Below are 22,732 nucleotides of genomic sequence, written 5' to 3'. Positions count from 1 at the left end.
AGCACTACCTTTGCATATCCTGCTTTGTATCGTTTTATTGATGCAAACGCAACACACATCCAGTGACAGTGATAGCGTTTGCATGTTTGCGACTGTGGCCAGAAGGCTTGTTGGATTCAGTTCCCTGGTCGGTGGAGATGTAGGAGATTACTGAAATACAACACATTCCCACCACTCCACTTGTTGCCACCCTTATGAGGAAAGACGTTCACCTCAGCTTGCAGTGTGGGAGCACAACTGAACAAGGCAGTTATGTTCTAATCTGTGAAGACTCAGCCTTGCACCTAGTGGAGTCCCAAACAATGGTGGAATACTTGGAATATCCCAACTTTACGCTCTTTCACACCGGAGTGATTATAAGGCTCATGTTGCTCTTTTTGCCCATCCCAGGTTTACTTGTAATGAAATACATTGTTCCCACCTGTTGTGTATACAGCTTGAAACTTCATCACAGCATGCACAAAGTACTTCTAATAGAACTGTTTATCAAATCTGTTGTAACATGCCAAGTGCTGACTCCAATGTCCAAAGTGCATTCACGAGAAGCTGCCGTTCGTCTCTGCCCGATCAAGTGTTCAGACTGGAGATCGTTTACAGTTGAAAGCATGGGACACATCTCTCTGAGGGAGAGAGAGGGGGTGAGTCATGGATGACTGCTACTGGCTTCACCCAAAACTCCATTTACTTATTGTTTTGTTGACTGTCATACTGTTGCCAAAGGAAATGCCACTATTTATGTTTGAGAAGCTGTTTGGAATCATGGCCAGTATGTAAACATACGTAGTCGTTTGTGCTTTGGAAAATATTTTCCACTTTGCAGCATTTTGGATTTTTCAGACTTGTGTAATTTGTTTGACTAGTAGCTTGTAAACAAGTAATTTTCTTGCAGAGACTGACTCCGGTGCTGGCGTTGGCCACCTTGGTCTCTGCCTTTGGCTCGTCGTTCCAATATGGATACAACGTGGCTGTGATCAACTCACCTGCCCTGGTAACGTCTCCCAGCCATTGTTTCTATGTCACCTCAAATGTTAATTGTAGTCCAGAGTGATCCAACGCATGCAAAACTGACTTGCAGCACATGCAGACGTTTTACGCCGGCGTGTACGAGAGCCGTAACGCCACACTCACGGAGAGCGCACAGACTGTGCTGTGGTCCCTGACCGTGTCCATGTTTCCTCTGGGCGGCTTCTTCGGCTCTCTCATGGTGGCCCCGCTGGTGAACAAGTTAGGAAGGTACGTTGAACCCCACATGGTACGTGGAACTCCACTGTTAGTGGTGCTGAACCCTTGAACATGTTCATGACTCTAAGCATAGACATTGAAAATCAGTCTAAAAATGTAGACTTTCTCTTTATAAGGCAATAGTATGACAGAAGTGGGTATTGTCTTTTACCAACCTTTTATTCGAACCCTAGTTTTAAGAGCGAGACGTGTTTCTGTGGCATGTATCTTTTGATAGGAAAGGCACCCTCCTCTTCAACAACATCTTCTCCATTGGCCCTGCTGTAATGATGGGGGTCAGTGAGATAGTGGGCTCTTTTGAGATCATTATCGTCGCCCGCTTCATAGTTGGCATTTGTGCTGGTTGGTGGAGCTTTGCTCTCATGCATGTCTGTCTCTGAAATTTAAACAGAATAGAATAGAAAAGTTTGTAAAGTTGTTTTTGTTTCTTCTTCCCTTTCAGGCCTGTCATCCAATGTGGTGCCGATGTATTTAGGAGAACTGGCCCCCAAGAACCTGAGAGGGGCCATCGGAATTGTACCTCAACTTTTCATCACGGTGGGCATCCTCACTGCCCAAGTCTTTGGTATCCAAAGCATTCTGGGAAACGTCGAGGGTAGGTCTTGATATAAAAAAGATACCCGTGGATTCGGATAGTGTGTCTTTCATATGGTTACTTAAGCATAGATAGACATTATGTACATTAGGATTCTGTGAGCATGACGGGGTTTTGATTCGTTCGATGTGGATGTGGGCCATCATTGTAGTGCTGTCTTGTCTGCTGCTGTATTTCCATGTGTTTCAGTGCTATACCCTCAGGGGCCTGCAGACACCAGAGGTGTATAATCCAGGTTCAGAAAGTAAAAGTCCTCACCAGGATTTTGCTCAAGCTTGCTAGACACCAAAGTCTTTGCTCTATACTGCGGTTTCCAGCACACCTGAAACGAGCAATCACAAACACTAAACACCTGGCCCTTCGTTCGGCCAGAGACGGAGGACACTGCGGGGTGTCTGGGGTTCCCTGTGGAGCACGAAGAGAAACTCTGGTCTGGGCTGACGTGTAATGGATGTCTGCTAAGCTGATATGACAGAGAGGCGTGCTGTGGTGTGTTGTCCCCTCGGCAGGCTGGCCCATCTTGCTGGCTCTCACGGGGTTCCCCGCTGTGGTGGAACTGCTTCTCCTTCCTCTCTCCCCAGAGAGCCCGCGCTACACGCTGATCCAGAAAGGGGACGAGGCCAACGCCAGGAAAGGTACGGGCCTGTTGTCATGGTGTTTGTGATGTCAGAGCACATGCAAATAAGGAGGAAGAGGGGCTTAATTAGCTCCGCAACTGCCCCTTAACGAACTGGAAATATAGGAAATCAATTAGGCATTTTGAAATCATTGAGGAGATCATAAGGAGGAGATTAAGTGTCAGTGAAAAACTCCTAAAAGTCCTGAAAATATTTACTTATTTATTTTACTGTTTTGATTTAGGCTTTTAGAAAGCACCTAATTTATGAGCATTGTCTGAAAAAAAGTGAATTCAAAATAATCTGACATGGAGATCGGGTAGGAGGTTCATACCTCAATGTTTTTGTAAACATAAGCTCAGATAACAGTTGCTCAAAGCAAGAATTTTAATAGCTAATGTAACAAACTGCATGCGTGCTATGCTCAGTGAGCAGACGGTACAAAGTCAATTGGTGTAATGGCTCAGTCTTGAAAACGCTTGTGAAAACACCCACCACAACAGGAATGCACCACGGCATAACAAATGGGGAGAAGCATGTTCTCCTTCATTGAGCGTTACACTCGCATGGTGGACCACCCAGACCCTCTCAGCATTTTCCCCAAACCAGAAGGTCCTGGTTTGAAACCGGCCACGTTTGACACGTATGTGCGGTGTGTGTGTGGGCGGGTGATGTGATGCGTTTCAGCGCTGCGACGTCTCCGGGGCTGGGCGGAGGTGGACGACGAGCTGCTGGAGATGCGGGTGGAGGAGCAGTCGGAGCGGGCGGAGGGCCAGCTCTCCGTGCTCAGGCTCTTCACTTTCCCCTCGCTGCGCTGGCAGTTGCTCTCCATCATCTTCGTGAACATGGGCCAGCAGCTGTCGGGGGTCAACGCCGTAAGCCACGCCATCGCCCGCCGCTCGCCCTCACGACCACCGCCGTGTCACTGCCCGAACTGAGACCGAACTCCTACTCCCGTCCCCCAGGTGTATTACTACGCCAACAGCATCTTCGGCTCGGCAGGTGTGAAGGAGAACGACGTTCAGTATGTGACCGTGGGAACGGGCTCGGTGAACGTCCTCATGACCGTCGCAGCCGTAAGCGCCGTTCCCCGTCTCGCCGTGACCCCGCCCCTGTGTGGGAGGGGCTTTTGGTCAACCGTGTGTACGTACGGTGTGTGTGTGTGGGTGCCTGCGCAGGTGTTCGTAGTGGAGGCCTCGGGACGGAAGCTGCTTCTGCTCGTCGGTTTCGGGATCTGCTGTGCGGCTTGCCTCCTCCTCACCACCGCCCTCAGCCTGCAGGTACACACACGCCCGCCGGGCTCCCCGCGTAATGGGATTTTCAATCTGCTTCAAAGCACCTGCGAGACCTCGGCTGTAATAATTACAGGGGAGCGTCACAGGCATTGTTAAATGGACCCAGCACGAGTTCAAACAGAGCCAGCAGATCTGGACTCTGGAACAGAGAACATGCTGCCCTGGCAGTTCTCTTCCTGGGCAGGTGGGGTGTGAGTGTGAGTGTGTGTGGGGGGGTGGGGGGGGGGGGGGGTGCCATAAAAGTGACATATTTACCCTACACTAACCTGCTGGACTGTCCACAGGAGAGTCTGCAGTGGATGCCCTATGTCAGCATAGCATGCGTCATCATTTATGTCATAGGACACGCCATTGGCCCTAGTAAGTGCACATCTGACATCATCTGAATCCATATTGTTTTAGCTCAAGGATTTTACGAGATACTTTAGAATAAGCCTGTGTGAAAGTGTTTAAAAGTGGACATAAAATGTAAAAGCTTTTGCCTCATAAATTTATAGTCCACTTCTTCCTCAGAGAAGGAATGATAAAAAGGAAGGGGGACAGGATGATGAAAGACTACCAGCGTTTGCTCCCACAGGTCCGATTCCCACTGTGATCACCACCGAGATATTCCGCCAGACCTCCAGGCCCGCTGCCTTCCTGGTTGCCGGCTCTGTGCACTGGCTCTCTAACTTCACCGTGGGCCTGGTCTTCCCCTTCTTAGAGGTCAGACGGATTTCACATCTGTTGTATCTTCAGCAAAAGCTTTGAATCTGTACAATTACTGAAAAGAAACAGCAGCTGGTAGTTTGAGGGTTTTCTCATCTCCGTTGAGAATCCATTTATGGCTCTTGAGCCGGATACACCCACAGGACCTCATCAAAGTCAGCCTAAATTAGTTAATGAGGAGTTCTGTGTTCCTCATGGCTAGTGTGTGTGTGTGTGTGTGTGTGTGTGTGTGTGTGTGTGTGTGTGTGTGTGTGAACAGAGAGGGCTAGGGGCTTACAGCTTCATTATCTTCGCTTTCATCTGCCTCGTCACGTTCATCTACATCTGGGTGGTAATCCCTGAAACCAAGAACTCCACCTTCCTGGAGATCAGCAAGCTGTTTGCTAAGAGGAACAAGGTGGAGATTGTGGTGGAGGCTGAGGGCTCTGAGCTGAAAGGGCGAGGAATGAGAGTCCATGACAGGGAATCAATTACAACTTTCTGAAAGCAGACTGGCTCACCCTGAGTCCTGGGTGCTTCTGTACGTCAGCCCATCAACGCAAGTCTGTATAAACAACTAGCATTTTTTTAAAGAAACATTTTGTTTGTGTTAAGAAACACCTTTAAGTCACTATGTTGACTATGACTGCGAATGACGGAAGACTCTAATAACACAAACAGGTTGCAGATAAATTACACGGACTATAAGGAGTTACAAATCGCACAGAAAATCAGGTGCATCAACTAAAAATAACATGCCTGACATTGTCAGCCATCGTGCACCAGAGCTGCGGCGACTGCCACAAAATTACAGTACAAGCACAAGAGGTGGCTGAAGATTCCCCGTGTAAACATCAATTTTACGAGGAGTGTTTTTTTGTAACCTGAGATTAGTCCATGAACATCTGGCAAAGCAACATATAAGTCAGAAATTCATAAAGTGGGAGTATGTTTTCAAATTAAGATTACATTTTTGGAAACAGATGTCTATGTCTGCTGTCTCTATGCAGGATATTCATATAATACATTATTGAATGAAGATCGCTTCAAATCACTTTATTTCATTCATAAAATTGTTAGTGTACAATATTTTGCTGTATTATAAAAATATGTCATTAAAAGATGTATGATGTTCTAGCACACAGATATGGATTTTTGTTTTGCATATAAAACACACAGTAGTTGTATTGTGATACGATGGTAAAAAGAGACATTATAAGTCTCTCCAAAGGACTGCCATTAGTCAGCTGTTAAAAGAACTAGCTTACATGAATAAAAGACATTTGGAAAGTAGCTTTGCTGACTAAAGTGCCTCAGTTAGAGGATCAGGAACACTTGTGTTCAGTGTCCAGTTGGACCCCTCCATACAGCTTGATGGGGGTGATGCCCCAGCTCAGAATGTTCCCTTTCCTCAGGTGTTTCTCACAGGACATCTGTTCGTGGATTTCCTCAGAGCTCAGCACAAAATCCCATAGGTTCACATTCGTCATGTGGCCCACAAACGCGTCCACGTCCGAGATTCCCAGGAAGCCGTCCTGGTCCTTCCCCAGAATGAAGACGCCACCAGGCTTGATGTTGTACCCAGCCTGTAGGTACTGCTCTTCTCCCACAATGCCGTTCACCCACAGCTCTGCCCCTCCGGTGTGAGAGGCCCAGGTCACGCAATAGTGTCCCCAGCCTTTTGGGTTGAGGTTGTGTGGCAAGTTGATAAACTTGTTGCCAATCCAGAGACCCACTTCTCTGCCCATGGTGATGACGAGCTCGTTTTCGTTGCCGGAGCTGGAGTAAGACAGCACGGTGTGTACTGGGTGACCCCTCATGTTCACACTCATGCAGGCCGTGAAGGAGTACAGGTTCATGTGGGGAGCCAGGTTCAGTAAAGCATAACTATCAACATTGCTCTCAGTGAAATGGAGCACCAGTGGAAATATAGCTCGTGGTTCTGTGGAGACAAGATAGAGAAGATAGTATTATTAAACTTGCACAGATCATATTCAAATGTACATTAGCAGCATGTAGACTTCTTGTAGACTTCATGTAGACTTCTGCCCATCCATAAACTGAAAAAGTGCTCCATCACCTTTTGAGTCTCCATTTTCTGAATGGAAGCAGGAAAATGGAGAAATAGACATCTTTGTAAAATGGTGATCATTTTTAAAATAATTTCCTAATTTCCATTTTCTTTTATTTTATTTTGAGTATTAGTAGGAAACATGTAAATGGTACCTGAGAGCATACGTTTTCCAAAAGAAGCAATCAGTTTTTCTATATTTGAAAGCTTTTCTTCAATCTGGTCTTGCTTACAAAATGCTGAGGGAAGACGAGAAATACATTTATAGCCTGAAACTATATATTTAATAGATGTTATTCAATATGAATATCTTAAAAAGGTGAAATCGCGTACTTACACTCTGTCTTCAAGCGTGGCAGGAAGGAGGACTCCACCACGCGCTCGTTGAGAGGCTGGGCTATGCGATAGTCGTTCAACAGGGTCTTATTCTCCATGTCCATGAGGGTACTCTCCAGGATCCTGATCTGAAGGTTTCCACCATTAGCTACTCATCCTTAAGTTTGAAAAAGATGAGGCCTTGGCACGGGACGAGCGGAAGTGGCGTACCTGGTTTTGAGAAAGGGTGATGGGGGTGTCGAACACCGTCCAAATGGTGCTCTCGAAGCACGGGGGGGTCGTGAGGGACCCTTCATATCGGAAGAAATGAGAGAGGTTCTCCGGGAGCATGGCGCGCACGTTCAGCCTAGAAATGTTCATGGACTGCCCTGAGAAGAGGCACCAGCAGGGGGCGCATGAGGGCTGGGCACATGAAAGCATGGAAAATTGTGTTCTGTGGCATTTTTCTTACCTGTAAATCTGACTTTTGCCAGGTTACTGATGAACTCACTGTAGTACGTGTTCTCAAAATGCCCGTCCTAGACACAAGCAAAGTTACAAATACCACTGACATTATTATATTAAGTTATATTATCTTAATTGTGCATACATTGTGCATAAAATTTTATTTATCCTCAAAGGGACTTTGGAGATGAATCGTTTATCAACAAATAAATTAAAGTCATGCAGAAAAGGCCATTACTGACTTCAGGCTCTAACTGCTGATGACCTTCCTAGATTTTCCTGGAGCAAAAATTGAAGCTGGTACCCACAACGGCGAGATCAATAGCGAGATCAATGGCCTCATTATGAGGTGCAGTGCCTAAGATCCCTGGTCACTGAAATACCTCATAAAGTATTTTAACATTTACTGTTAAATTACATTGTTTTAGAATTTCAATTGTATCAGAATACTTATCTATGTAACTATCAGCGTTACATATTTTTTATTCTTTGTACTCATCACCGCTAGGTGGCGATGCTTTACTCAAGATCATATTAGATTTTATTGTCAGTCTCTTCCTGTAAGCTCAAGTGTGATATATATATATATTTGTGTGTGTGTGTGTGTGTGTGTGTGTGAGAGAGAGAGAGAGAGAGAGAGAGAGAGAGAGAGAGAGAGAATGTAAATTAAGTAGATAGGAAACAATTCAACATGACATATAAAAGTTAAGCCTCCTGCAGATTCTCACCTCGTAAAAGAAAGCCAGCACTGCCAGGCCGTTGGGTTTGTCTTTAGCCTCGTCGAAGCTCGTGTACTTGTCAGAGTTGTAGTGGACCACATGGAGCTGTGTAAGACGGTCATATAACCACAGCAGTTAGTTTAGCCATGCATTATGATGAGAGGACGCTTAAACCTTAAAGACACAATATTGCTTCTCATCGACTCATTGAGTAAAAGCTGGTGAATGAAACACGAGAGCGGGAGGCATGTTATGTTTGTGTGTATGTGAGAAGATCTGGACACTGGAGGAGACCGCTCACTTCTGCCATGTAACGGATGCCGTCCAAAGTGTGTTCAGAACCGCTGGCTTCCAGGTGCATGCCGCCCCAGTGCAAGTGCATCTGAACAGCGGTGTAGCGGTGCGGCAGCCCCTTGGTTATCATCATAGTGGGCGGGAGGTTGATTTGGACTGTTGGAACCAGAACCAGAGAAGCGCGTGCGTGACCCAGAGCCGGGTTGAGAAAGGGAAGGTGGACGCGCATAGCTTCTTCATAGCTGGCTTCTCTACACTATATTGATTTCAGTGTTTAGAAGAGTAAGTCAAAACGATTTCATTGAATTCGAGGAAAATAAGATGGTTGAGATAGTAGTTTCAAATATCAAAAGACAATGCGAGTGTGTGATTAGCTATTAATAAAAAACGAGTCACTTTTCACATCCGTATTCAAAATTACTTTACTGATTTTTTCATAAAGCATTTATATATTTTTGAAATGCTATATATATTAATATATTAACATTACACATAAGCTTTTATATGTTAAAATGTATCGTCACATTAAATAACAGAAAATTCATTTAAACTAAAGTTTGCTGTTAACTGAGGTTTTTTTCTTTCTCAAACAGCAATAAGTCAATAAGTAAATAATGAGTAAACAATCCAATGAATAAATAGATAAATATGTTGTTAAGACATCCCCTCAGTGCAGTGAAAGTACTGTAGTATTTGAGGGATGGAGTATGTTCAGTGAGCATTAATGTCCTAGCATGTCTGGATGGGTCAGCGTGTCTAAGTCAGCGAGAACCACTCGCTTTTATTGGCTTTAAAAGTTACTTCCAAATTTTTACTGAATTATGAGGTAATTTTGCTGTAAAACTAAACTGATTTATAAGTTGTTGATGAAGTGATTACATTAGATCTCTAACCTGAAGATGAATTTTATTTTTCACTTCTAATTAATGTGTTAATTGCCAGCAGCTGGTGAAAGTGACATTTTCCCAGTAAAATCAACATGCACCAGCTCAGAAATTTAATACAATCATCCGTTATCCTCCATTATCACATTATAAGACACACCATGCTCGAGCGGACCGAAGATATTTACCGGTATGTCCGTTGTTGGTCATGAAGAAGCTGCTGTTATTCCTCTCTCCATAACCTGTCAATTCCAAAAGCGACACATTCGGGTTGAAGCGCACATGGCGCCGTTGGATATCAATTGGAGATTGTTTTCGTCCGCCACATGCCGGGTACTCATCTGCCCAGTGAAACTGGTCCAGACCCCCCTCTGAGAAATCGGTGAGAAAAACAGCGCCAGGGTATCAAATATTAGAGATGATAACTGGGAGGATTCCACAGTGATGCATGTTCACAACACCATGATATTTAAACAAAGTCTGGCTTGTGGTTGAGACTTGGATGGTTTCGGTGTTCTAGTCGCTAAAACTTGAAATGTTTATTTCTGGTGGTTTCTAGAAATATTAAACTAATTCATAATTAAACTAATTAAAAGAGTGCTGCAACGTTAACAGAAAAGTTTTTACAAAGAGCACAATACATAACAATACATAGACTATATTTACCGTTAACTAGATATATTCTCACAAATTCAAACCCTTACTTGCCTGAATATGTCCAGTGTATCCCATGAATTCCCGCCAGCGCAGAGTTCAGCAACCCGAAATGTATGAACAGCGCAAACAACCCCATTCTTCTTCTCAGAGACGCGCCTCTCAAACTGGAACCGTCCCACTGAGGAGGCTGTTTTTGCGCTGAAACTCTAACAGGGGAAACGCCTCCTTCTCCTTACCTGGGTTTGGTTTTGCATGCACGATTTTAGGTTACGCACACAATATCCCAGGCGTGTAATAACAAGTCTGTTTATCAATCGGGAGGTTATTTGTAAGCCCGCGGACTTAGAAAGTTGTGTCAATGTGCTTTTACTCCGCGTTCCCGTCGTTTCGTTTATTCTAAATGGATGTATCAGGCCCGCTTGAATAAACTGTTATTTGTAGCTTTAAAAATGACAGTTAAGTGCGTCTTTGCTGTTTTTGATAAACACGTCACGGCAAACCTATTCTGTAAACACGTGAAACCGTTTATTTCCTTTAAAAACTATCCCGAATCTTAAACATTCATTTCACATTCATCTGAATCATTTGCTTTTAACATTTTACTTTCTGTATGTTATAGCCCTTCTGTAGCTATTATGCCATTGAGATGTTGTATTTATACCCTTTTCCAATGTTATTATTAGTGTCTGAAAGTAGTGACCCTGTTCTGTTTGTCTGATATATCTATTGTCGCTTTTGTTACATGATTCCTTATTTTACAGCACGTCTTTTCCCAGCATGTGGGACTACATTGTCCACCAAGTGCAATAAAGGACCTGAAATCCAGAAGAACTAGTTTTACTTTTTTGTTAATGAATTTACATAAGTTTTAATGACACTCATGGTGTTCCTCTCAAGTACAGAACTACGGCAGACAAGAGCTGACTTGTGTCTTCATGGCCTCCAGCTTTGTAAAGAAATGTTCAGACTACCAGATCAGTTCAACAGGAAGCACAATGGCTCAGAGTTGTAAATATACCTTAACAGGTGTGAAAGCTATGTAATGAATTTAATTTCAGAATGCCCTAAAGCCATTTTTTGTGCACAGCTTATTTTGCTTGAAGTTGAACTCTAAAGATAGAGATGATAAGCCAATGCTTGTCTTCATCCAATCCATGGGGGATAACAGATTTGTTTCTCAATCCAAGAGAGGACAACATTTTTCTCACATTCACAAACAACAACAAAACCGCTATAGAGGCATCTCTCATTCCTGGAGAGGATATATATATTAATAGCAGTTTTGAAAAAAAGCATGAATGTAAAGTAAAATGAAGGCGAAAACATAATGCAACCGAAAATGAGAGTATAATAATGTCTTAATCATAACCTGGATAAGATTTTAAATCTGGATTTTAAAATTCTATTTGGGGCTTATCCAATCTCTTCTGTCAAAAAAATAATTAATTACAGCCAAAACAGCTAAATGTGCAACATCACATATAGTTTGGGTCTAGTATAGTTTAAACATGTCCGAGATGTACTCGATGATTATAATAACATCACTATAAACTCTATTCTGTAATTACCTGAAAGTCATTATGAAGAGTTTCTTCACTCTGTTCTGACTGAACTGATTTAATGAACTAGAGATAAAGGCATAGATAAGCCTCCCTAGATGTTGATGGGGCATCACACCCTTAATTCTAGATATATTTTGATATGGTAAAAGACTGTTTGTGTTGGGTTTTTCATATATCAGTTAGCACTTTTAGTGAACTGTGGCTTTGGCTGTTGCAGAGGCAAAAACTCGGGTGTGGGAAGAGTTTGGTGAGACTATGGAAAGTGACTCCGAGAAGATTCTGGCAAGCCGTCAGGCAACTCAGGAAGGGAAAGCGGTTCCCACTGTATACAGTGGGGCTGGGGATCTGCTGACCTCGACTGGGGATGTCATTAGGCGGTGGAAGGAATACTTCAAGGATCTTCTCAATCCCACCATCACACCTTCCACAGAGGAAGCAGAACTGGAACACTCGGAGGGGGGTTTGCCCATCACTCGGACTAAGGTGACCAAGGTAGTTGTGAAACTCATTGGCAGCAAGGGTCCGGGGGTGGACAAGATCAGCCCTGAGTTCCTTAAAGCTCTGGATGTTGTGGGACTGTCCTGGCTGACACGTCTTTGCATCATCGCGTGTATATTGGGGGCAGTGCCTCTGGACTGGCAAACCAGGGTGGTGGTTCCGCTTTTTAAGAAAGGGGACCGGAGGGTGTGCTCCAACTATCGGGGGATCACACTCCTCATCCTCCCCAGTAAGGTCTATGTAGAGATACTGGAGAAGAGAGTCCAGTCGATAGTCAAATCTCAGTTACAAGAGGAACAATGTGGGTTCTGTCCTGGTTGTGGGACACTGAACCAGCTTTTTACCTTTACAAGGGTCCTAGAGGGTGCATGGGAGTTTGCTCAACCAATCCACATGTGCTTTGTGGATTTGGAGATTTGGCATTCGATGTTCCTCGGGGATTCCTCTGGGGGGTGCTCCGGGAGTATAGGGTACAGAGCCCACTGCTACGGGCTATCCTGTCCCTGTACGAATGGAGCAGGAGCTTGGTTCACATGGCTGGCAGTAAGTCCGACTGGTTCCCGGTGGGAGTTGGACCCTGCCAGGGCTGCCCTTTGTCACCGATTCTGTTCATAACTTTCATGGACAGAATTTCTTGGCGTAGCCAAGTGGTGGAGGGGGTTTGGTTTGGTGGCGTCCACGTCTCCTTTTTGAGGATAATGTGGTCCTGTTGGCATCATCGGGGCGAGACCTGCAGCTCTCGCTGGATCAGTTTACAGCCAAGTGTAAGACGCATGGGATGAGAACCAACACTAAAACTGAGACCATGGTACTCAGTCGGACAAGGGTGGAGTGCCCTCTCTGGGTTGGGAGTGAGCCCTTGCCTCAAGTGGAGGAGTTAAAGTATCTTGGGTTCTTGTTCACGAGCAAGGAAAGGATGGAACAAGAGATTGACAGGCGGATCAGTGCTGCGGCTGCAGTATTGCGGACGGTGTACCGGACAGTTGTAATGAAGAGGGAGCTGAGCTAAAAGGCAAAGCTCTCGATTTACTGGTCAATCTACGTTCTGACTCTTACCTATGGCCATGAGCTCTGGGTAGTGAAAGAAGATTGCGAATACAACTGGCTGAAATGAGTTTTCTCAGCAGGGTGTCCGGGCTCTGCCTTAGAGATAAGGTACGGAGCACAGTCATCCGGGAGAGGCTCTTAGTAGAGCCACAACAAACCACGCAAATCAGCTAAGTAGAACTTACTTCCCTAACTACCAAACCATTGAGACTGTGTCTGTTAGCCGTGGCAGGTATAAGAATAACAGGGCGATATGTTTTAAAAATCTAATTAAAATTAAATTAAATAATCAACATGAAGTGAGCAGCAATATTAAGCTAAGGCTAGGACTTTTAAACATTAGATCACTTGCATCAAAAGCTGTGATAGTAAACGAAATAATCTCAGATAACAGACTAAACGCACTCTGTTTAACAGAAACATGGGCTAGAGTAGGCGAATATGTAAGTTTTAATGAAACAGCTCCTCCTGGATACAGTTATGTTCATCAGCCCCGTATCACAGGGCGTGGAGGTGGAGTAGCCACAATATATGACACAGACATAGGTTTTACTGTAAAACCAACCACCTCTATTAACTCATTCGAGGCTTTGATAGGTGAAATAGGCAATAATCGTATAGGCAATAAAACAAAGCTTAAATTAGTGACCATCTATCGACCGCCGGGTCCCTACTCAGAATTTCTTCAGGAATTTGCTGAGTTTCTTTCGGAACTAGTCTTAACCATCGAGAGATTTGTAATTGTGGGTGATTTCAACATTCATTATGAAAATGAATCAGACCCACTGAAAATTGCGTTCGACTCCATACTAGATTCAGTAGGTATAGCCCAAAATGTGACAGGGCCTACCCACCGCTGTAAACACACCTTAGACTTAATACTTACTTACGGATTAAACATAGAACATCTGGCAGTCATCCCCCAAAATGACGCCATTTCAGATCATTTCTTACTAATATATGAAATGACTTTATACAATGTACATCAGATGCGCCATACAAAAACCACGCGCACTATTACATCCGACACTGCAGCAACATTTATAAACTTACTGCTAGAGTTACCGAACACTATGCCACTGCAGCCCAATGAATTGGAACAGGCAACACAACAGTTTTATTCCACACTCAGCAATACCTTAGACAGTGTAGCTCCAATTAAAACAAAATTAATTAGGGAGAAAAAGCTATCACCATGGTATGACGAACACACTCGTCTTCTAAAACAGGCAGCTCGAGCAGCGGAGCGAAAATGGAAATCCACCTCACTAGAAGTGTTTAGAATCACATGGAAAGACGCCATAGTCAAATATAAACATGCCCTAATAAAAGCTAGAGCCGCATACTATTCGACACTAATAGAAAACAACAAGAATAACCCTAGATTTCTCTTCGCGACGGTATCTAAACTAACAAGAAATATCAACGACACTAGTTCTAACACAGCACTTACACACACTAGCGATGAATTTTTAAACTTTTTCAATAATAAAATAGATAATATCCGACTACAGAGTCATAATACATCGCAGCCTAACCTCCAATCCAACCCCAGTAGTTCAGCTATTAGTAACTATGCATCCAAAAATATTACTGAGCTAAATATCTTCAATCCTATATCGCAAAAAGAGCTCACAACATTGATTAATTCGTCTAAGCCTACATCATGTATATTTGACCCAGTTCCAACCCGTCTATTTAAAGACCTACTCCCAGCCACTGCAGGGCCCTTACTTAATATGATTAACTCCTCCCTTAACCTAGGTTACATGCCCAAACAATTAAAATGCGCCGTAATTAGACCCTTGATTAAAAAACAGAATCTCGATCCGCAGATTTTAGCCAACTATAGACCCATTTCTAATCTCCCATTTATCTCTAAAATTTTAGAAAAAGCAGTTTCCAATCAGTTAAACCACTATCTCCAATCAAATAGTATCCATGAAAAGTTCCAATCAGGATTTAGACCAAACCACAGCACTGAAACAGCTTTACTCAGGGTAGTGAATGATCTACTAATATCGGCCGATAATGGGCTCGTCTCGTTCCTTATACTGTTGGATCTTAGTGCAGCTTTTGATACTGTAGACCACAGCATTTTGCTGGATAGACTAGAAAACACAGTAGGTATTAAAGGAGTCGCACTCTCCTGGTTTAGATCATATTTAACTGACCGCTTCCAATGTGTAAGTGTTAATAATAAAACCTCTAAATCTGTGCAGGTTAAATATGGTGTCCCACAAGGGACAGTCCTAGGACCACTTCTATTCACACTGTACATGTTACCCTTAGGCGAAATTATGCATAAGCATGACATCAGTTTCCATTCCTACGCAGACGACACTCAGCTATATTTATCGGCAAAACCCGATGATTTAGGCGCAAACAGTAAGATTGAGAAATGTGTAGAAGAGATAAAACATTGGATGGCATGTAACTTTCTAGCACTAAATGCCGATAAAACAGAATTGATAATAGTTGGGTCTAGGGCTGCGAGAGACAAGATACATAATGCAGCATTGAATCTACATTCTTTTACTATAACCCCCAGCGCAGAGGTAAAGAACTTGGGCGTCACAATAGACCCAGATCTCTCGTTCGATACACATATTAATAATATAACTAGGGTAGCGTTCTTTCACTTGCGCAACATTGCCAAAATTAGAAACATATTAAATATTAGTGATGCAGAAAAACTAATCCATGCATTCATATCCTCTCGTTTAGATTATTGCAACAGTCTCCTAGCTGGATGTTCTGGTAAATCGATAAACAAACTCCAGCTGGTTCAGAACGCAGCAGCACGAGTTTTAACAAAAACTAAAAAGTTTGATCACATTAGTCCCGTACTATCGTCATTACACTGGCTGCCAATTAGATTCCGTATTGACTATAAAATACTTTTATTAACATACAAAACGCTGCATGGCTTAGCTCCAGACTATCTTAGTGAACTTATTGAACAATATAACCCAGCGCGTTCACTTCGCTCGCAGGACGCAGGGTTATTAACTGTTCCTAGGATCAAAAAGATCACAGCAGGTGGAAGAGCCTTTTCTTTTAAAGCTCCACAATTGTGGAATAATCTTCCTGCCTCTATTCGGGACTCAGACACAGTCTCAATGTTTAAAACTCGATTAAAGACTCATCTGTTTAGTTTGGCCTTTGATTAATCTGTTACATATTTACTACATCTCGTATCTTTTCTCCGAGGTTCACCTGGAGAGTAACATTGCAGTCGGAGCCTACAATACCAGCATCGCTGCTCCGACACGGAATGAAAGCCTGGCGTTCATCAACAGACATTTACAGTGACAATATCATAACCCAGAACTTTCATTTTTACCTTTACTTAGTCTGATTGTGTGATTTGTGTGTGACTTGTGTATTTGTCTGTATTTTGTGTAATCTGTGTGTTAACGGGCCGCCCAATGGAGGATGGGTTCCCTTTTGAGTCTTGGTTCTCCCGAGGTTTCTTCCTATTCCCCACTATCTTAGGGAGTTTTTCCTCGCCACTGTCGCCCTTGGCTTGCTCATTAGGGTTCTGGACCCGTAGTATTGTTAACCTTTTAAATCCTGTAAGGCGCTTTGTGACAACATGTGTTGTGAAAAGCGCTATACAAATAAACTTTGATTGATTGATTGATTGACTGCTCCTCCACGTAGAGAGGAGCCAGTTGAGGTGGTTCAGGCATCTGGTCCGGATGCCACCTGGGTGCAGTAAGGCTGACTGTAAATTGTCAAATATAAGGACAATTTCAAGAAACTATAAGAATCAACTTTTTTTATCTTAGAAAATAAAAGCCAGTTGGAGATAGGACCAAAGTTGTTTAATACAGAAAGCTCTAGTTATTTCTGGAGTGGCTTAAAATCAGATGGCAGTGTATCAAGACACTGATTTAAGACTCTAAACTGTTTCCTATAGAGCACTGTGATAAATTGTATTAAATTCTGACATATTAATCATGCAATTTCTAGTTTGACTGTGTGATTTTATTGGTTAGTCTAATAGTTTTTATTTTTTCACTTAAAAATGAGTAAATTCTTTACATTTCTCCATTGACAGAAGCTCTAGGCTGATCTGTTTAGGTGGGTTTATAAGTTTGTCACGCATGATGAACAGCGTGTGACTGTTGTTGATGTTGGAGTCATTCATGCTTTGTAGTGCCTCACGGAACTCTCTTTCGGCATCAATGAATGTTTTTCCCTTATCTGATCAGATAACAGACACCTGTCCTCTTCTACTGATGAAGGGGGACAGAGCATTGATGCATGCATTAGTGTCCACAGAGTGTGCAACCGCTCTCAGGGTCAAACAAGTAAACAATACGCCAAATCCTTTGGCTATAATTCGTCTTCTTTTAACTTGAAACAACCCAAAGTAGTCAACAGCAGTGTCTGTGAAGGATGGGTTACCTGGTCTCTCCACCGGCAAGTTCATCATCTTTTGCTCGGCAGTTCTTGCATACAATCTGCGACAGATGTACCAATCAGATAACATTCTTCTTATGGAAGAATTTGCTTGCGGGATCCAATACTTGAGCCATGCCAGAACATGATTCCGTCACTGCAGTGTCCAACCTGATGAGTATGTTGAAGAATAAGAGTGGAAATCTTGAGGTCTTTGTGCAGTATAGCGGGATGTTTAGCCTCCTCTTGCATACACAACCTTCCTCCAACCCTCAACACTCCTTCATCAAGGTATGGATCCAGCTTGTATATTTGGCTGTTATTTTTGACTTGACTCCTTCCCTGTTGCAGTCTTGATCTCTTTTCCATATCTTAGCTGTTGACTGTAGCAAATCAAATCCTGTTCAGCATTTGTCAGACCTTCTTAGCCAATTGAGAAGTCTTTCAGGTTTTCTTTGTACTTCTTAATTTCCTGTGCTATAGCACTATACTGTCCATTCTGTTCATCATCTGATGTACTAATGGTCCTTTGTAGCTGTGCTCTTTTGCGTTTCAAGTCCAGTAAAATCCTTTCGAGATGAGTGAACCATGCTACTGCCTTATTTAAGCGATGCCAATTAGAATAATATGCAATTAGCTTGCAAAAGCATCTTTGTGGTCTTCCGCTCTAATGACGTAAGACACATGTTCTTTTATCTCTGGATCTTCTTCTAACAACAAACTTGATGGTCTGCCCTGACTGGCCACTCGCTGCATGGTCTTGGCAAGAATGAAGGTCCTTCAATCCAATTCACACATCACATAAGACTTTCTGATCTCTTCAGACATGATCTGCTGGATTCACTGATGAATTCACAAATCTCCACTGTGATAGCTTGGAGGCCCCTCTCATCAAGAAACTCGATGTGCTATGACATCAAGCTTCATCATTTTCAATGTATCTCAAGACAGTCACACTGTCCGTCTAAAACAATGACTCCTTCATCCAGTTCCTGCCTTAACATTCATTCCATCTTGACTACCATAGTTGCAGCTGTAAGTTCCATTCTGGGTATGGTTACCTGTTTGAGTGGTGCCACTCTGGACTTGGCCATTACCAATGAACAGGACTTCTGGTCATGACCACAGGTTAACAAAAGGTAGGTCAGTGTACCATAACCACCATCGCTGGCATTTTTTGTGCAATTGTGCTATCTTGACAGGCCCAAAGCTTGCACAGGCTTAAACATCTTTTGATTCTAAACCTGGAAAGCCAGGAAAGTCTGCATTGAACTGCTGAACCAGCAAGTCCTCAATGGTCTCCACTGATATGCGATTCGCTATGCAGCTTTGCAGAGTGTCAGGATTCTTCCTTGTGCTTTCTTGTTTTGGGTCATTCACAATCCATGCTAGCACTGTCTGCACGGTATGTGGTCCATTTTTTCTACTGTTCTTCCAGTGCACACACTTCCAAATCCGTTAAGACATGTCCTTGAGTTTGTTCCTCTGTTGTCCCATGTTACACAGTAAGAAGTCTTCTTGCTTCGGACATTAGGTCTGTGCATCAGATCTTCTGTGCAAAAGGTAGTGATGCTACCTGGGTCTAAGAATGTAAACGTTTCTACAGTCTTAGTCTTTATGTTTGCAGGTTGTATTGACAATAGACACTCACTAACAGCAGTCCCAGTAGATCTACAAGTTTCTTGATCCAGTGACAAAAGAGCATTTGATAATGCTATGGTTGGTAACTGCTATGGTCTCCATAAACTGAGCTCTACTGTAACAGAGCTTGTTTGAGTGTCCCGTGTGAGGAGATACAGAAGTGATCAGACAGGCCCGTGTCCTAGAACATAACATTTCAATATGAAACAGAGGTACTGAAAAGAAATAACGTTGCCATGTATATATTTGCTTTGCACTGGAATGCATCTTTAAATAACGCAGCTATTCCTCCTTGTTTTTTTTTCAACTCAGTGTATGTTCATAAAACTGTAGCTTACTGGTGTTGCCTTATTGAGAATTGTGTCACTGCTGTCTTTTGTTAACCAGGTTTCAATAAGACACAGAAAGTCTAAACTGTCAGATGTTATAATGTCATTAACTAAAAATGATTTGTTGGCCAGAGATCTAATATAAAGTAAGGCTAATTTTATAAATAGTAGCCCCTTGGGCAGTCTGGGGTTGATGTGACACAGATAACAGATTAGACTGGTTAACCTCATATGCTGAATGCACTCAAGTCTTATCAAGATTGGAACAGAGAACGTTGTAGAAGTACAAAGTTGTAATATTGTTAGCTATATTATTAATTCTTACAGCAATGCAAATCTATCTGAAAGCAGGAGTTAGACACAGAACACGCGTAACATTGTGTCAGTTAAAATTGTACGGAGCGTTTCTCCACTACTTCCATCTCTGAGTTGAAGTCGCTAGAGGGTTCCTCAACCTCCATCTACGCTTGTCCACCTCGTCTCTGGGGTTCCTTCTCCATTGTTTGTCAATGACATTGATGAGATGACCAGCGTGTTTCTTCTGAGCGCTGGTCTGCTCGTTGAACTTGGGGAAGGTCCTCCTTTGCTCTGTCCCCTGAGTCTGGGTTCCTGTAATACTAATGCGAGGAATGAGGCAGCATGCTGAAGCTCTTGCTGTACATTTTAACGGTTAGATGTAGTCACACACAAGAAACGCCAAACACGGCACGTACTGGGTTGGTTAAGATCAAAGACAAATAACACGGGGAACATACGCGCTTACATACACAGAGGCTAACAACACATCGGTACATGACACTAACAAGACGAGAGACAGATGATGAAACAGATAACACAGACACACGAACACACACACACATATAAACAGACACACACAAGCCCAAGGGAGGGGGGAGACTACCATGACATTATCTTTACCATGAGAGCCAGTAATGCCAGAAAGCACTGTATACTTGTTTGCTCTGTTCTATATTTGTCTAACAAATTATAGGTATCAATCACTCCAACCAGAGTGGGAGAACATATAGTTATCACAGCCTTTGTGGTTGTAGTGTCATTTGACATTTGGAGAACTGATGGGTTTGACAGACATTGTCATAGCTCCTGTAAGACCTTTCAGCTGATCATCAAGCATGAAATTCGTGTTGACAATCTCTCTGTATGTGACAGGTCTTGTAATACATTTTGTTAAGGCTTTGTTTACCAATTGTACCCATGTTAATTTTGAATACGAGAAAGACTGTTTGAACATTTCTAACTAGCTTTTACCTTTTGCATATATGTTAACTTTTGTTGTTACTGGTAAGCCAAATATATTTTATGGAAGGGTTTTAGATATTTCAAGCATTTTGAAAGATATTAAGCTCGATCTTTTACATTAACTTTTCTTCTACTTTCCACTTACCCTCAGAGACAAGATTTAAAATCAACAAGGTTTTGTCATAATTCACATCTTTCTGTAAAATACCTGAAAAACAAAATATGCAATATTCAAAGCAAAACTGTTATTAAATTAGTACTCTTAAATCTCTAAATCAGAGATTCTTCAAAATAGCCACATTATATTAAACACAGAATACAAGTGGCATGAATTCAACAGATTCTAATCCTATAAACATTTCTAAATCTTTGATTTCTTGGAAATGACACGTTCTGCCTTAGTAACAGCTGCAAAAACAAGAAGAATCTGGTTAATGACTTTAAGCAAAAAAACCGCAGTCCAGAGGTGTATAATCCAGGTTCAGAAAGTAAAAATCCTCACCAGGATTTTGCTCAGGCTTCCTGGATTGTGTTGATTCCACTAATTTTACCTGGATTGCATGAATTAGAAAATCTAGCAAGTCTGAGCAAAATCCTGGCGAGGACTTTTACTTTCTGAACCTGGATTATACACCTCTGGTTAACACCTGTTGAGTATTTTTATGCTATAATACACGCATCATTTAACAGGCTTTATTAGAAGTTTCTATTTTGTAGCTACACTTTACTGTAGTACTGTATTAGTGTATAAGTGTAGAGTTAATCTGAAAGAACATCTGTGTCCAGTTGGTCAGGATGTCTGGTGAGCAACTTCCAGCACAGCAGTGACTGTGACGTGTAAAATCCCCAACACTGCAGTGCCAGCTCTACAAACACACCAGACCACTAACGTGTTCGTGTTGTGTGTTGATCACTGTTTGCCACCCAAACATTGCTGAGTCAGGAGTGGGCATTGGTGTAGGAAGCACAGGGGATGTGTGGGATGTAAATAAAATAATAAATAAAGTAAATAAAACCCCCAAAAATACCCACTGACCCACCCACACCCCTGATTGTACAATTAAGTAGAGGGTTGATGAAGAGTCATGCTTGCCCACAGATATGCTACTCTAATTTTAAATGTAAAAAATACATGTAAAGAAAAGTACTTAGTAAAGTGATCAACCAGTGTATCTGCAAGACCAGTGTTTTATGTAGAGAGTGTGTTGTAATATTAAGTTATTAGCCTATAGGCGTAGTTATAAAGCTTAACGCAAAACCTAGCAATTATTTTGCGGATAGGGATCTTTACATTAAAATGTTTCGTGTCGTTTTACGTCATTTCTCTTTCAGACAGGAAATAATCATTAGAAAGAAACGGCGGATATGATGCAGTTCCTCGAGGTTACGCCAGGTGTCGTAGCTGCACAGTCAGTCTTCCTCAAGGTCACACGGACACACACTGCGTCAGGCGGCCATGCACGATGCTCAAACCTGCACAGCCGCAGCATCGTGAAGCCACCGCGGAAACCGACGAGCTGTCCCGAGAAACGACAGACGTCAAACACAGGCTGTTAAATTAGTAACTGGAAAATTACCCTAGTTTGAAAAGAAACACAACTGAAAAATGGTTTGTCCTCAAATGATGTACAAATGGGTCTACGATTCTCAACTGAGTACATATTTAAGTTGAATATTAGTTTTGAAGGTATGATAACAGATATTAGGTTAATTAGTGGAAAAAGAGCAAGAATGTTGTAGTTTATATCCTCGAGGTATTATGTTGTTTAATACGTACATGTACATATATGAAATATACCAAAATGAAACGCAAAGTAAAGACAGTTGGCCATCGTAGGTTTAGGGTCACTACTGATGTATGAAACTTGAAGCAGGTTTAATGTGAACGTGATGAACGACGGTGACACCACCGACTATCTGAGCCGCGGCACGTACTACCTGCATGACTCACCGGCCCGGAAAACGTGATCAGTTCTTCCGTTCCAGCTTTGCAACAAAATGACCCGATGTAAAACACAACATCTCCGTCCAATAATCGCTAATTATTTATGTTTGCAATAAATTATGTGTATAATACCGTAATGAAGTGAAGTCGTGATTTGGGAAACGTGCGCTTTCTGCGTGCACGTGCAGCCGCGTGCCGC

At 42.6% G+C, this 22,732-nt stretch overlaps 2 protein-coding genes and 1 long non-coding RNA gene across 4 annotated transcripts; 1 reads left to right on the top strand and 2 right to left on the bottom strand.

Annotated features, from left to right (window-relative positions):
• Positions 1–534: 534 nt before the first annotated feature.
• slc2a5 (solute carrier family 2 member 5) lies at positions 535–5,576 on the top strand. The gene is made up of 12 exons (XM_076992036.1): positions 535–638; positions 890–988; positions 1,076–1,233; positions 1,460–1,584; positions 1,685–1,837; positions 2,347–2,472; positions 3,142–3,329; positions 3,420–3,530; positions 3,633–3,734; positions 4,034–4,109; positions 4,327–4,454; positions 4,717–5,576. Exons 1-12 carry the CDS (start codon positions 606–608, stop codon positions 4,939–4,941), a joined length of 1,524 nt encoding a protein of 507 aa, XP_076848151.1. The 5' UTR covers positions 535–605; the 3' UTR covers positions 4,942–5,576.
• ca6 (carbonic anhydrase VI) lies at positions 5,478–11,143 on the bottom strand. Of its 2 annotated transcripts, XM_076992034.1 has the most exons (10): positions 9,893–11,121; positions 9,373–9,555; positions 8,308–8,456; positions 8,016–8,111; positions 7,295–7,361; positions 7,054–7,211; positions 6,845–6,971; positions 6,663–6,746; positions 6,517–6,534; positions 5,478–6,378 (listed from the first exon to the last, which is right to left on the bottom strand). In XM_076992034.1, the coding sequence occupies exons 1-10, from the start codon at positions 9,975–9,977 to the stop codon at positions 5,762–5,764; spliced, it is 1,584 nt and encodes a 527-aa protein (XP_076848149.1). In that variant the 5' UTR covers positions 9,978–11,121; the 3' UTR covers positions 5,478–5,761. The 2 variants fall into 2 exon arrangements, with proteins under 2 accessions (XP_076848149.1, XP_076848150.1); XM_076992035.1 differs by lacking the exon at positions 6,517–6,534 and having other exon boundaries at positions 9,893–11,143.
• Positions 11,144–16,603: 5,460 nt separating this feature from the next.
• On the bottom strand, positions 16,604–22,674 carry LOC143493541 (uncharacterized). Its single transcript, XR_013125494.1, has 5 exons — positions 22,666–22,674; positions 22,540–22,574; positions 22,062–22,105; positions 19,804–19,945; positions 16,604–19,180 (listed from the first exon to the last, which is right to left on the bottom strand). It is a non-coding gene; the product is annotated as an uncharacterized LOC143493541 (long non-coding RNA).
• Between the last annotated feature and the right edge of the window lie 58 nt (positions 22,675–22,732).

This window comes from Brachyhypopomus gauderio, unplaced genomic scaffold (genome assembly GCF_052324685.1).
Source record: "Brachyhypopomus gauderio isolate BG-103 unplaced genomic scaffold, BGAUD_0.2 sc88, whole genome shotgun sequence".
Lineage (NCBI taxonomy): Eukaryota > Metazoa > Chordata > Actinopteri > Gymnotiformes > Hypopomidae > Brachyhypopomus > Brachyhypopomus gauderio.
The sequence above is the reverse complement of the archived record's forward strand: the minus strand, read 5'-3'. Positions and strand labels throughout refer to the sequence as shown.